Genomic DNA, 16,028 nt, shown 5'->3' with positions numbered 1-16,028 from the left:
CTCAGGGAGCCAGTGACAAACAAGGAGACAATACAATTAACTGATATACAAAATGGTGGAAAGATGCTTTTGTTTTATGAATCACAAGTTAAACAAAATAGTTTTGTAAAAGGGTAAATGTGTATTACAGTCTTGAAGACAGGCAAGCCACAAAAAGGAATTTCACTACAGAAATCAAAATCAGGGTTTGGCTTAAGGCTACAGCCTACTGTGAAACAAAAGGGGCTTACAGTTTACCCATAAACAGGTATAGGCCTTCTCTCCCCTTATTCTACACCAATTAGGTATATTGTCACCACCTACTACCAAAGATGGTGGATAATTGAAGATCGTTCACTCAGGCCATTGAAAAAAAAATGTCCAGTCTACTTATTGGGTGACTCTCCCATAGACAACAGCTGGCTCTGGTCTGCTTAGTTTATTGACTTTGACCATTGAACCACAACAAATTAGGGAGTGGGATATCTCACTTCCACTTCCATCTCTGCTACTACTCTAGCCTTGAGTTTACAGGCTACTGGTATAGCCTTGTGGTTCAGTTGGTAAAGCATGACACCAGGGTTGTGGGTTTGATTGCCACCGGAGAACCAGTAAGAAAAATGTTGCACTAACTACTGTAAGTCGTTCTGGATAAGAGCGTCTGATAAAATGTAAAATACCTTGAGCCACTACCTGGGCAAAACCATTGCCTTAGTGTTAACCGTCTCTTCCAACTTCTCTCCCTCTCAGGTCAACCACAGGGTAAAGAGGGCAACCAGAAGATCAGGGACAAGTGCAAACTGTACCTGGACAGAGTTGAAGAACTACAGGAGTATCTAGAAAAGAAAGAGGTTATTAGACGGTTGAACATTTTATAAATAATGTAGTCTAACGAGTAGGTCCAATGTTATGCCTTATATATATATATATATATATATATAATTTATTTAACATGAATCTGACCGGCAACTCTGTGGTAAGGATAAAGCTAATAGAAGATGTGCATATCCTTCAAATGTCAACATGAATCATCCTTATCTGACCTACACATGACATTTCATCTTTCTACAATACAAGGTTGGATCCCAACCAACAATAAACCCCACTGAAGAAGAATACAAGGTGAGTGAAAAGATACTGATAACTAACCGCTTTTGTATATGAATGTCTTAAAGAGCAACTGCCCCTAAAAACCAACTTCTCATTTAGAAAACAGACTATGCAGCATCGATATGAGTCAGAAACATTTAGTCTACTGACAAAATTGACTAAAAATAATTTGTTATAAAGTCAGTGTTTGAGTTTTGTGAGACTTGTGGTAAATGAAGGTTGGGTTTGTTTCAACCCTGCCCACAGCTGGTAGCACACAATTAATAATAAATTCAGAGTACAGCTTCACTCGACATAATCTTCATGCCTGTGGTAAATTTGGTTTCACTTTGGATATCCCTATGGGGCTAGTTAGGGACCATCTGTAAATTACACAATGTACATGGGACAACCTCAAACCAACTATAAATTGTAGAAATTCATATACAAATATTGAAGTGTTTAATGAGAACTAAAAGGTGTGCAACATGAAAATATTGCCTCATTTACATTGTGTAATTTATTGGCAGTCCCTAACTAGCTCCTCAGATGGGCTATCAAAAGTCAAACCAATTTTGCCAGGGGTGCACACCAGCCAGCTGAAGCTAATTTGACAAATAATTTGTCTAACTCTTCCCACCTGTGAACACACACATCAAACCACACCCCTAAACCAACTCACCTTTGATGCCCGAAAGCAAAGCCAAATCAGAAAGTGCAGTCACTGGCTATATCTTAAGAAATCATGATAACAAAAATGAGCTTTTTGGTCTTAATTTAGGGTTAGATATAAGATTAGCAGTGTGGTTAGGTTTATAATCAGATGTTAAGAAGAGAAATGTTAGAAATAAGCGGGGTTTAGCCATAATTATTACTTTGGCGCTGTGGTAACAGGGCAGCATGAAGTTAACATTCTGGGACGCTCAATTGAACGGAAACGGTGCTGTACTGAATGACCAGTTGAAAAACGGAGAGGAGTTGAGGAACACTGTCAGCATGGCCACTGCCCTTTAAAAACAACACTTATAGCTTCAAGCCACACCCACCAAACATACCTCAAAGCCTGTTCAACAATGTTTTGTGGAAAAGTGTCATTCAGTACAAGTTGTTCCACAATGTAACAAACTTTTTTTTTAACAACAAATCAATACAGGAAGTACATGTGGGAACACAAGTGTATATATAAATAATATACAAAGGACAATTGGGCTAGGGGGTACAATATCACATTACACAAGGGGACATACATACACAAAGGGACATACATACACTTATAATTCTAACAGCTTTTTTGTTAGAGTATTTAATTGTCTTAAAATATAGTTCAATTTCTTAAAATATAGTTCGAAATGTGGTGTTTTGTTTGTAAATTTACATTTGTGAATATGAAATTTGGCCAAAAGAATGAAGTGAATTACATAAAATTGTTTCAGCTTATTTCTATCATAGGTAAAGAATCCAAGCAGTACATCTCTCCACAATAGTGTAAAATCTTCATAAATGTGTTGAATTATGAATCTATTGATGTCTTGCCACAATTTCCTTAAATGAATACAATGCTAAAAAAGATGCAACATCGCTTCTGGGTGGTGATTACAAAAGGTACAATAAGAGTTCATGTTTTCCTTAAACTTCTTCATATAGTGGTTGGCAGGATAATATTTATGAACAATTTTTAAGGAAAGTTCCTTAATTTTGTTAATAGTAGGTATGTGTGTGGCAACATCCAAACTTTTTCCAACAGATATTATCAATCAAACCATTCCAATAAGGCATGACATAAGGTATAGATACAACATCCTGCTGAAACAAGGTTATTGAATGGACCAAAAGAGAAACAAATCTTTCCTACTGATGAGTCAACAGGGTTAGCGGAAGGTAGGCTCTGAGGGTCTTGACACGTTCCTGAATAATAAAGCAACACCTGAGGGAATGGCATCTAAAACAATTTAAAAATCTTTAGGTGTTACAGGGACCTTGTAAAGTGATAAGAATTCCTTACAACTAAGTAAAAAACCTTCTGCATTTACAAGTTGGCTCACCATTAGGATATTATTTCGGAACCAATATTCTAAAAACAAAGTATTTTTATACAATATATCCCGATTATTCCATATACAGTTGAAGTCGGAAGTTTACATACACTTAGGTTGGAGTCATTAACTCGTTTTTCAACCAGTCCACAAATCTTGTTAAACTATAGTTTTGGCAAGTCGGTTAGGACATCTACTTTGTGCATGACAAGTAATTTTTCAAACAATTGTTTACAGACAGATTATTTCACTTATTCACTGTATCACAATTCCAGTTGGTCAGAAGTTTACATACACTAAGTTGACTGTGCCTTTAAACAGCCTTTGAAAATTCCAGAAAATGATGTCATGGCTTTAGAAGTTTCTGATAGGCTAATTGACATAATTTGAGTCAATTGGAGGTGTACCTGTGGATGTATTTCAAGGCCTACCTTCAAACTAAGTGCCTCTTTGCTTGACATCATGGGAAAATCAAAAGAAATCAGCCAAGACCTCAGAAGAAAAAAAATGTAGACCTCCACAAGTCTGGTTCATCCTTGGGAGCAATTTCCAAATGCCTGAAGGTACCATGTTCATCTGTACAAACAATAGTACGCAAGTATAAACACCATGGGACCACGCAGCCATCATACCGCTCAGGAAGGAGACGCGTTCTGTCTCCTAGAGATGAGCGTACTTTGATGCGAAAAGTGCAAATCGATCCCAGAACAACAGCAAAGGACCTTGTGAAGATGCTGGAGGAAAATATCGACAGTAAAATGAGTCCTATAACGACATAACCTGAAAGGCCGCTCAGCAAGGAAGAAGCCACTGCTCCAAAACCACCATTACAAAAAGCCAGACTACGGTTTGCAACTGCACATAGGGACAAAGATCGTACTTTTTGGAGAAATGTCCTCTGGTCTGATGAAACAAAAATAGAACTGTTTGGCCATAATGACGTTAAGTTTGGAGGAAAAGGGGGGAGGCTTGCAAGCCGAAGAACACCATCCCAACCATGAAGCACGGGGGTGGCAGCATCCTGTTGTGGGGGTGCTTTGCTGCAGGAGGGACTGGTGCACTTCACAAAATAGATAGCATCATGAGGTAGGGAAATTATGTGGATATATTGAAGCAACAGCTCAAGACATCAGTCAGGAAGTTAAAGCTTGGTCGCAAATGGGTCTTCTAAATGGACAATGACGCCAAGCATACTTCCAAAGTTGTGGCAAAATGGCTTAAGGACAACAAAGTCAAGGTATTGGAGTGGCCATCACAAAGCCCTGACCTCAATCCTATAGAAAATTTGTGAGCAGAACTGAAAAAACGTGTGCGAGCAAGGAGGCCTACACACCTGACTCGGTTACACCAGCTCTGTCAGAAGGAATGGGCCAAAATTCACCCAACTTATTGTGGGAAGCTTGTGGAAGGTTACCCGAAACGTTTGACCCAAGTTAAACAATTTAAAGGCAATGCTACCAAATAGTAATTTAGTGTATGTAAACTTCTGACCCACAGGGAATGTGATGAAAGAAATAAAAGCTGAAATAAATGATTCTGTCTTTTTAAGTTTGTTTAAAATAAATGCAGTTGACAGTGAGGACGTTTCTTTTTTTGGGAGTTTATGAACCTATCCTTGGTTATTAGTCTGAGTACTCAAGTATGTCTAATACTAGAAATATATTACAAATGTCTGTTCCTCAAAGCTAGACTGTGTTCCATTAATGATTGCATCCATGACTTCTTCAATTATTTTTGCAAGTAGTAAGGCTAATGTCTTATAGGCACTGTTAAGAAGACAAATTGGACGCCAGTTAACAATGTAACAAACATTCAAGCAAACTGAACGCACCTCTGACGACCAGTTACGTAATTTCGTGTTCGCGTGAGCGTTCTAGGGAAATCAACTACACATCTCATTATGTGTTTCCACTGGGATAGCACAGCCACAAAGTAAAAAAAAAAATTATATACCGTAAAAATTCGCGAAAACAAAATGTAAGGTTAAGCATTTACTTTTAGGTTTTAAAATAATATTTTAATAAGATTAATTGTATAAATGGGCGGAGTTTATAACTGTGGCGACCCTGAATGTGGATTTCTTTTTTTACGCTTCAGTGTTATTCAACGACCTGAAAAAGGAAAACAATCCAGTTGATTTTAAATTAAATAGCGACTGATGGGCTGTAGTTTTAATTATTAACAAACATAAGGCCTGTTTTGCCCCCTTATTTTATTCGAAACTATTTTCTTGACAAGTAAGTAGCTGTTATGGCTGCCAACAACAATTTACAGGTAAGTTGGGAAAGCTGCCTACTATTGTAGCTAGTTAGCAACTCACACAGTTTAGCTTTCTAACTAACGTTTGTTCGTGATTCGTTTTTGGTTATCTTGTTAACTTGACCAACTTGCCGTTATACCAGTGTTGATGTGAGCCAGTTAACTTTACCGTAGCCCGATAGCTAAAGCTATGTTAGCGTGTTAGGTAACGTTAGCTAGCTAGCTATATAACGTTAGTTCTTTTGTTACTGCGAGCTTGCCAATTTGAGGACAGAGCAGCAACTAACGTTAACATTAGTCACTCAAATTCGTTGAAGCCTGTATAACTAACTAACTTAACGTTAACTTTTACCAGAAACGTGATTACATGCACGTTTCCTAGAAGCTAGTTACAGTAGCGAAGTTGACATGTTCATGTTGGTTTAAATGTGTACAATAATTGACCCCTTGCCTTGTGTTCTCGATGACTAGCGCTCCCCCCAGCAAGGCCAAGACAATCTGAAATGTCAAACTAGTACCATGATAATGTAATCGACTAGTTAACTATCTAACGAAACCTGTCGTGAGTTGATTGTTGATATCTAGCTAATTTGGTTCCCTGTCAGTCCAACTGTTTGTAGGAAGTGAAACTACAGCCACGCTCTCTTCGTTAACGTGAGATTGTGCACAATTTTGGGCTTCGAGGGGGAAGCAAATTAACAATGTTTTGGTTCGTTTCTAGCTTGTTAGCTAGCTAATGCTAAATTAGCTGGCTAGTCAGTTCAATTAATACCCATATCACACAACGTTAGCTGACGACGTCTTAACTTTAGATCATTAGTATTCATTATTACAGGAAAATAAACATGAATTACAAGTTAATGGCGAGCTAATGACAGAAAATAGCCTACGCTTGTGAGTGTGACGATATAAAAGCAGGGCATTCCCCGGAGAGTTTTAAAACTTGGGACACTGTCTCGTTGGCCTAACGTTATATCCTAATTTGATTTTGGTGCAGGTCATGTTGTTGTTCACATTACCGTCACTGGTAAACACTATTTCAAATAAAATCAATGTTTGTCACATTCACAGGATACAGAAGGTGTAAACGGTACAGTGAAATGGTTACTTGCATAGTGGAGTCTTGTTTAGACAGTTATCTAGCTAAACAATGAACCATAATCCCAACTCATGACGTTACTACCCTGCATAAATCTGCTGGCAGATAAAATTAACAAACTAGGTTCAATGTTAGCTAACATTAGGCTATAACTAGCAATGCAGATGGCTCTGAAATACAAATATTACTACACAGATCATACACGATAACTTAGTTAGGGAGCCAGCTAGCTAACAGTACGCATTCTGACAATTAGAAATTTAGAATATCTGAAAAAAGTAGCTAACTAGACTCTGTTTTACACGAATACATGGATGAACGCTTCTCCCTCTGTCACGGATGCCATGGTGACCCATAGTTTGAAGATAAAATCCAGAGACCAGTGTTTTATACAACAGCCTTGTGTGTACTCTTTTCGACTCCCTCTTCATATTTGCAATCAAACGCCAGAATTTTCTCCATCTAATCCTTAGCTATCATACTCTGCTTCCATCGGACATTCCACTGATTTCAAAACTTGATCCTCCAGAAAGCAAAGAGCATTTAAAACAAAAACAAAAAAAACATGTTATAAAGGATTACCTACACGTACTGAGCAGCTCATTTTATAGACAAACGTGCTACATGCAGACCAATCCGAACTCCTCTCTCGCCATATCCAGTCCAAACATTATCACAGCTAATCATGGCTAGCAGGAAAGTCCCTGTCTTGTTCTGTGGCTAAACCAACTAGGCTTGTAATTTAACAATTTATGTTGTATTTACAGATGGCATACAAGTTTGTTATTAAGGCACATGAATATTGTTCCAAATGGCAATTCTGCCGAACTCATTTTAATAAAAAAAATGTTTACATTCAAATGCCTCTCCTGTGAAGTAGTGACATGCCTAGTTTCCTGATAAGAGATGTGTGTGTGGTCAAATGAAATAAAATAATTAGACCCTAATCAATTGATTTCACATGTCTGGGTATACAGCTATGCATCTGTGAATCAGAAAACCAGTCAGTATCTGGTGTGACCACCATTTGCCTAATGCAGCGCAACACATTTCCTTCCCATAGAGTTGATCAGGCTGTTGATTGTGGAATGCTGTCCCACTCCTTCAATGGCTGTGTGAAGTGTCTTGATATTTTCTGGATACACGCTGTCGATCCAGGGCATTCCAAACATGCTCAATGGGTGACATCAATCAAATGTATTTATAAAGCCCTTCTTACATCAGCTGATGTCACAAAGTGCTGTATAGAAACCCAGCCTAAAACCCCAAACAGCAAGCAATACAGGTGTAGAAGCCCGGCGGTTAGGAAAAACTCCCTAGAAAGGCCAGAACCTAGGAAGAAACCTAGAGAGGAACCAGGCTATGAGTGGTTGCCAGTCCTCTTCTGGCTGTGCCGGGTGGAGATTATAACAGAACATGGCCAAGATGTTCAAATGTTCATAGATGACCAGCAGGGTCAAATAATAATCAGTGGTTGTCGAGGGTGCAACCGGTCAGCACCTCAGGAGTAAATGTCAGTTGGCTTTTCATAGCCGATCATTCAGAGTATCTCTACTGCTCCTGCTGTCTCTAGAGAGTTGAAAACAGCAGGTCTAGGACAGGTAGCACGTAAGGTGAACAGGTCAAGGTTCCATAGGCACAGGCAGAACAGTTGAAACTGGAGCAGCAGCACGGCCAGGTGGACTGGGGGACAGCAAGGAGTCATCAGGCCAGGTAGTCCTGAGGCATGGTGCTAGGGCTCAGGTCCACAGAGAGAGAGAATTAGAGAGAGCATACTTAAATTCACACAGGAGACTGGATAAGACAGGAGAAATACTCCAGATATAACAGACTGACCCTAGCCACGACACAAACTACTGCAGCATAAATACTGGAGGCTGAGACAGGAGGGGTCGGGAGACACTGTGGCCCCGTCCGACGATACCCCTGGACAGGTCTAAACAGGCAGGATATAACCCCACCCATTTTGCCAAAGGACAGCCCCCACACCACTAGAGGGATAACTTCAACCACCAACTTACTATCCTGAGACAAGGCCGAGTATAGCCCACAAAGATCTCTGCCACGGCACAACCCAAGGGGGGGCGCCAACCGGGACAGGAACATCATGTCAGTGACTCAAACCACTCAAGTTACGCACCCCTCCTAGGGACTAAGCCAGTGACTCAGCCCCTGTAATAGGGTTAGAGGCAGAGAATCCCAGTGGAGAGAGGGGGTAACCGGCCAGGCAGAGACCGCAAGGGCGGTTCGTTGCTCCAGTGCCTTTCCGTTCACCTTCACACTCCTGGGCCAGACTACACTCAATCATAGGACCTACTGAAGAGATAAGTCTTCAGTAAAGACTTAAAGGTTGAGACTGAGTCTGCGTTTCTCACATAGATAGGCAGACCATTCCATAAAAATGGAGCTCTATAGGAGAAAGCCCTGCCTCCAGCTGTTTGCTTAGAAATTCTAGGGACAGTAAGGAGGCCTGCGTCTTGTGACTGTAGCGTACGTGTAGGTATGTACGGCAGGACCAAATCGGAAAGATGGGTAGGAGCAAGCCCATGTAATGCTTTGTAGGTTAGCAGTAAAACTTTGAAATCAGCCCTTGCCTTAACATACTCGCATGTCTGGTGAGTATGTAGGCCATTGAAGAACTGGGACATTTTCAGCTTCCAGGAATTGTGTACAGATCCTTGCGACATGGGGCTGTGCATTACAATGCTGAAACATGAGGTGATGGCGGTGGATGAATGGGGCATGACTATGGGCCTCAGGATCGCGTCACAGTATCTCTGTGCGTTCAAATTGCTATTGATAAAATGCAATTGTGTTTGTTGTCCGTAGCTTATGCTTGCCCATACCATAACCACACCACCACCGTGGGGCATTCTGTTCACAACGTTGACATCAGCAAACTGCTTGCTCACATGACGCCATTCATGTGGTCTGCGGTTGTGAAGTGAGTTGGACGTACTGCCAAATTCTCTAAAACGACTTTGGAGGCAGCTTATGTTAGAGAAATTAACATAACATTTTCCGGCAACATCTCTGGTGGACATTCTAGCAGTCAGCGTGCTAATTGCAACCTCCCTCAACTTGAGACATGGCGTTGTGTGACACAACTGCTCGTTTTACAGTGGCCTTTCATTGTCCAGAGCACAAGGTGCACCTGTGTAATTATCATGCAGTTTAAGCAGCTTTTTGATATGCCACACCTGTCAGGTGGATGGATTATCTTGGCAAAAGATAAATGCTCACAAACAGGGGCGTAAACAAATTTGTGCACAAAATTTGAGAATCTTTTTGTGCGTATGGAACATTTCTAAGATTTTATTTTAGCTCATGAAACATGACCAACGCTTTACATGTTGCGTTTATTTTTGTTCAATGTAGTTATTTTTATAAAATAAGTATCAAGGTAGGTACAAGATAATTATTTAACATATTTAAGTGATTGATAAAAGACTGAACTTGAGCAAAGGTCATTAAATAATCAATATTGTGTTGCGCCTTGAACCAAAACTCTTTAAGTTGTTGTATTTAGCTTTTTTAAAACTTTTGATGGTCTTTATGCAGACTTCTATATCAAACATCATTATGTTGAATTACTCAGACAATATTTCAAGTTTCTATGAATATATAGCTAAATTAACTTGACCTTTTTTATGACTATTTTGTCATTTACCCAGAAAGTAATATATGGGGCCAGGAGAGAGCTGGTTAAGGTTTGTTTAAAAAGTCAGGCCTCCCGAGTGGTGCAGTGGTCTAAGGCGCTGCATCGCAGTGCTAGCTGTGCCACTAGAGAGCCTGGTTCGAGTCCAGGCGCTGTCGCAGCCGGCTGCGACCGGGAGACCCATGGGGCGGCGCACAATTGGACCAGCGTCACCCGGGTTAGGGGAGGATTTGGCCGGCTGGGATGTCCTTGTCCCATCATGCTCTAGCGACGCCTGTGGCGGATCAGGTGTACGGTGTTTCTTCTGACACATTGGTGTGGCCCGCTTCCAGGTTAAGCGGGCATTGTGTCAAGAAGCAGTGCAGCTTGGTTGGATCGTGTTTCGGAGGAGGCACGGCTCTCTGCCTTCGCCTCTCCCGAGTCCGTACGGGAGTTGCAGCGATGCGACAAGAAACTACCAATTGGATACCACGAAATTGAGGATAAAAAGTTATAAAAGAGAAATGATTTGTTTCAAAAGTCAATGCCGACTTGAGCTATCTTTAGCCAACAAAAAAATATTTAAGTGCAAGCTCACCATGTTAAAAAGTTAATTTCAAACCAGGGTTTCCGTTAGCCATGTTTTAGCAAAAAAGTATATATATTTTATATTTACTTTGTGTGTGTGTGTGTGTGTGTGTGTGTGTTATCTATATCAAAGTATTTTTATAGAAAATAAAAAGCTGATGATGTAAACCTGGCACCAGCCAATTGTCCAGGAGAAGGAAAATAATGCTTTTAGCCTACTGATAGAAATACTAGGTGATGGAAATACAATTGACCGGTTTAGCGGAATTAAATTGGCCACTGTATTTTCATAGTTTATTACAGACACAGCCTATGAGCGGAAAATCTGTCAGACCGCTTGAAAGCTGCTGCTACAGTGGTGTTTTCCCATTAATTGCATAATGGAACGAACATTCACTCGTAGGCTACTACCTTGTACGCTTATGTGAAGAAATAAATAGTTTATTAACATTTTAAGATAACCGTTATCTGTTGAATCAGCCTCATTGCTTTTTTAATGTGTTTTTTTTCTATGTATCCTGGGCCTACTGGTTGTATGCATTTGGGATCTATTGTCTAACTAAATTTGTTCTCTAATTCACGGAAGATCTGATGGGCTACATATTCACCCATTCGGTTGACTCTCTCATTGAGTGGGTTCCCGCTAATAAATATCTGGGTATTTGGATTGCTAAAGATATAATGTTTAAAAATATATACTGATAAGCTAGTTAACTTCTCTAGGGTAGGGGGCAGTATTTTCACGGCGGGATGAAAAACGTACCCAAATTAAACGGCCTACTACTCGGGCCCAGGAACTAGACTATGCATATTATTAGTAGATTTGGATAGAAAACACGGAAGTTTCTTAAACTGTTTGAATGGTGTCTGTGAGTTTAACAGAACTCATATGGCAGGCAAAAACCTGAGAGAAATCTAACCAGGAAGTGGGAAGTCTGGTGCTTGTAGTCCTTTCAAGTCATTGCCTATCGAACACACAGTGACTTAGGGTTCATTTTGCACTTCCCAAGGCTTCCACTAGATGTCAACAGTCTTTAGAAAGTTGTTTGAGGCGTCTATGATGAACAGAGAGCGAACAGAGGAAGTTGGAAGTTGTTGACTCAGGAAAGCAAATGAGTTCATTGGCGCGCATTCACATGAGAGTTAGCTGTGTTCTAAAACGTTTTTCAAGACACTGGAATTGTCCGGTTGGAATATTATTGAAGTTCTAAGTTAAAAAGGCCCTAAAGATTGATGCTATACAACGTTTGACATGTTTGAACGAACGTAAATATAACTTTTTTTTACTTTTCATTGTGAAATTTTCAGCGCGCTTCCTACACTTGGAGTAGCTTACTGAACGCGGAAACAACAAGGAGTTATTTGGACTTAAATTATGGACTTTATCGAACAAAACAACATTTATTGTGGACCTGGGATTCCTGGAAGTGCCTTCTGATGAAGATCATCAAAGGTAAGTGAATATTTCTAATGCTATTTATGATTTTAGATGACTCCAAAATGGCGGGTATCTGTATTGCCTAGTGTATTTTTCTGAGCACAGTACTCAGATTATTGCAAAGTGTGCTTTCCCCGTGATGCTTTTTTGAGATCTGTGACAGCGGTTGCATAAAGGAGATGTTCATCTATAATTCTTTGAATAACAGTTTAATATTTGATCAACGTTTAGGATGAGTATTTTTGTAAATTGTAAGCCGTATTGGAGGCAAAATATTTTCTGAACATCATGCGCCAATGGAAAAGGTTGTTTTTGGATATAAATATCAACTTGATCGAACAAAAAATGCATGTATTGTGTAACATGATGTCCTAGGAGTGTCATCTGATGAAGATCGTCAAAGGTTAGTGCATAATTATAGCTGAATTTCTGGTATTTGTGACCTTGCTAGGAAAATGGCTGTGTGGTTTTTCTTGTGTTGGAACGGTCCTAACTTTATGCTTTCGCCGTAAAGCCTTTTTTGAAATCGGACAACGTGGTTACATTAAGGAGACGTGTATCTTTAAAATGGTGTAAAATAGTCGTATGTTTGAGAACTTTGAATTATGACATTTTGTGGTTTTGAATTTGGCGCTCTGATTTTTCACTGGCTGTTGAATAGTGTGAACCGTGGGTGGGACGCTCCACCTGCCCAAGAGAGGTTAAAAAGCTAAGGTTTAAAGTGGGCTTCTTTTTTAGAAATAGATGTTGCCTCTACATGAACAGCAGGAATCAGATTGTGCAGTCAACTTTCCTGCCAGTTCTTGACTTTGGTGACACCATTTACCAGAATGCAGCAGCCACTACTCTTAAACCATTGGGTGCTGTCTGCCATACTGCTCTTCACTTTATTACAGGTGACAGTTTTAGTACTCATCACTGCATCCTGTATCAGAATGTCGCCTGGAACTCACTAAAGTCCTGTAGATCACTTAATTATTCCCTTGTTTACAAAGCTCTGCTCCACAAGCTTCCAACAGACCTCATTTCCCTTTTGAAATATAAAAATATGAGATACTAAATCGATTCGCAAGGTTGGTTAACTCTTCAGGTCCCTCTTGTCTCCACAACGTTTAGTAAATCCGCCTTTAGGTTTAATGCACCACAGTTATGGAATACCTGTAATAAAACAAATTACACATGGCTTCCCTGGTGCCCATAGGGCAGTTTACAACGCTGTTAAATTAGTTTGCTGAAGTGTGCAAATGTTTCAATTGACTATTACATCAGGTTATTATATTTTGGTTATGTTGATGGAAATGTTGTCCTTGGGGCACCATTGCAAATGAGGCACTGGTCTCAATTGCCCCCCCCCCCACAAAAAAAACCTATCTCTGAGTCTGTTTGGAATAGGCTATTTCTTTCTCACAGAGGAACAACACGCCACGTGTGATCACGCTCTCCATAGCCGATGGAAGTAAGACCTTTAAACAGGTCAGGGTTCAAAAGGCCGCAGGGCCAGATGGATTTCCAGGACGTGTACTCCAAGCATGCGCTGACCAACTGGCAAGTGTCTTCACTGACATTTTCAACCTGTCCCTGACCGACTCTGTGATACCAACATGTTTCAAGCAGACCACCATTGTCCCTGTGCCCAAGAACACCAAGGTAACCTGCCTTAATGACTACTGACCCGTAGCACTCACGTCTGTAGCCATCAAGTGCTTTGAAAGGCTGGTCATGGCTCACATCAACAACATTAACCCAGAAACTCTACACCCACTCCAATTTGCATACTGCCCCAACAGATCCACAGTTGATGCAATTTCTATTGCACTCCACACTGCCCTTTCCCACCTGGACAAAAGGAACACCTGTGAGAATGCTATTCATTGACTACAGCTCAGCGTTCAACATCATAGTGCCCTCAAAGCTCATGAATGAGCTAAGGACCCTGGGACTAAACATCTCCCTCTGCAACTGGATCCTGGACTTCCTAACAGGCCGCCGTCAGGTGATAAGGGTAACAACACATCCGCCACACTGATCCTCAACACAGGGGCCCCTCGGGTGTGTGCTCAGTCCCCTCCTGTACTCCCTGTTCACTCATGACAGCATGGCCAGGCACGACTCCAACACCGTCATTAAGTTTGCCGATGACACAACAGTGGTAGGCCTGATCACCGACAACGATGAGACAGCCTATAGGGAGGAGGTCAGAGACCTGGTCGTGTGGTGCCAGGACAACAACCTCTCCCTCAATGTGATCAAGACAAAGGAGATGATTGTGGACTACAGGAAAAAGAGGACCGAGCACGTCCCCACTCTCATCGACGGGGCTGTAGTGGAGCAGGTTGAGAGCTTCAAGTTCCTTGGCATCCACATCACCAACAAACTAACATGGTCCAAGCACACCAAGACAGTTGTGAAGAGGGCACGTCAGAACCTATTCCCCCTCAGGAGACTGAAAAGATTTGGCATGGGTCTTCGGATCCTCAAAAGGTTCTACAGCTGCACCATCGAGAGCATTCTGACTGGTTGCATTACTGGCTGGTATAGCAACTGCTCGGCCTCCAACCGCAAGGCACTACAGAGGGTAGTGCGTACGGCCCAGTACATCACTGGGGCCAAGCTTCCTGCCATCCAGGACCTCTATACTAGGCGGTGTCAGAGGAAGGCCCAAAAAATTATTAAAGACCCCAGCCATCCTAGTCATAGACTGTTCTCTCTGCTTCTGCACAGCAAGCGGTACCGGAACGCCAAGTCTAGGTCCAAGAGGCTAAGAAGCTTCTACCCCCAAGCCATAAGACTCCTGAACATCTAATCAAATGGCTACCAAAACTATTTGCATTGCCCACCCCCTATTTTACGCTGCTGCTATCCTCTGTTTATTATCTATGCATAGTCACTTTAACTCTACCTACATGTACATAACGCCTCAATTACCTCAACTAACCAGTGCCCCCGAACATTGACTCTGTACCAGTACCCCTGTATATGTTACTGCTGCTTTTTTACCTAACACTTATTTTTTTTCAACTGCATTGTTGGTTAAGGGCTTGTAAGTAAGCATTTCACTGTAAGGTCTACACCTGGTTATATTCGGCGCATGTGACAAATAAAATTTGATTTCGCCAATGGAATAGGTATACTTTTCTACTATGGGGAGTATTAGGTTGACATAGGCTGGTGATTTTACTGTTTGTTACTAGTCTTGTTTCCAGAGGAAAAGTAAATGTGGCAGTTAGCATCTAAATTAGGTAAGATGTGTAACCGTTATCTAAATGTGATTTCTGACCATTATCTAAATGTGATTTCTGACATTGCTGAGCACAGTGGCTGGACGCCCTAATCCGGTTATGCACCCAATGCATATGGGTCCGGTAAATTTCTCAAATGTCGGTTAACAAAAAATTATGCCGGTCAAATATCCGGCGCCACATTTTCCTAACAGATATTCTGCTTCAAACCAAGTCTTTCAGTTGATTTGTTCACATAATTTTGTTAAGCTTAGCAGTAGCATTTGAAACAAAACAAAGCGATGCATTAGTCTCTCCTGGCCCCATATACTTTTTTTCAGGGTACATGAAAAATGGAAGTCCAAAAAAAAAAACATCCTTAACATTTTATTTGGGCCTCTCAAAACACTAATTTAAACATCTTAGCTCTGGAACAATATTTTGTTTCATACCCTCAGCATTTTATAAAATAATGTGCTTTAACTTTAGCAGCCCTTTATCTGAATGAGCAGCCTGGTCTCATAGACTAGAAATAACATAGTAAAGTACTGGACACCAGTATCTTTGGGCTCCCGTGTGGCGTAGCGGTCAAGGCATTGCATCTGTGCAAGAGGTGTCACTGCAGTACCTGGTTTAAATCCAGGCTGCTTCACATCCGGCTGTGATTGGGAGTCCCATAGGGTGGCGC

At 41.0% G+C, this 16,028-nt stretch overlaps 1 protein-coding gene across 2 annotated transcripts in view; it reads left to right on the top strand.

Annotated features, from left to right (window-relative positions):
• The window catches only part of LOC106569187 (vacuolar protein sorting-associated protein 4B), a 32,749-nt gene that overhangs the window by 1,587 nt on the left and 15,134 nt on the right, over positions 1–16,028 (top strand). The window contains exons 3-4 of one of the 2 annotated variants that reach the window (XM_014140277.3): positions 730–830; positions 1,057–1,101. In XM_014140277.3, the coding sequence (XP_013995752.1) occupies positions 730–830; positions 1,057–1,101 (146 nt within the window). Of the gene's footprint in view, positions 1–729; positions 831–1,056; positions 1,102–5,083; positions 5,376–16,028 lie in introns of those variants that run through there. The other variant, XM_014140278.3, reaches the window with a different exon arrangement.

This window comes from Salmo salar, chromosome 14, assembly GCF_965601325.2.
Source record: "Salmo salar chromosome 14, fSalSal1, whole genome shotgun sequence".
In the NCBI taxonomy this organism is placed as follows: Eukaryota; Metazoa; Chordata; class Actinopteri; order Salmoniformes; family Salmonidae; genus Salmo; species Salmo salar.
The sequence above is the reverse complement of the archived record's forward strand: the minus strand, read 5'-3'. Positions and strand labels throughout refer to the sequence as shown.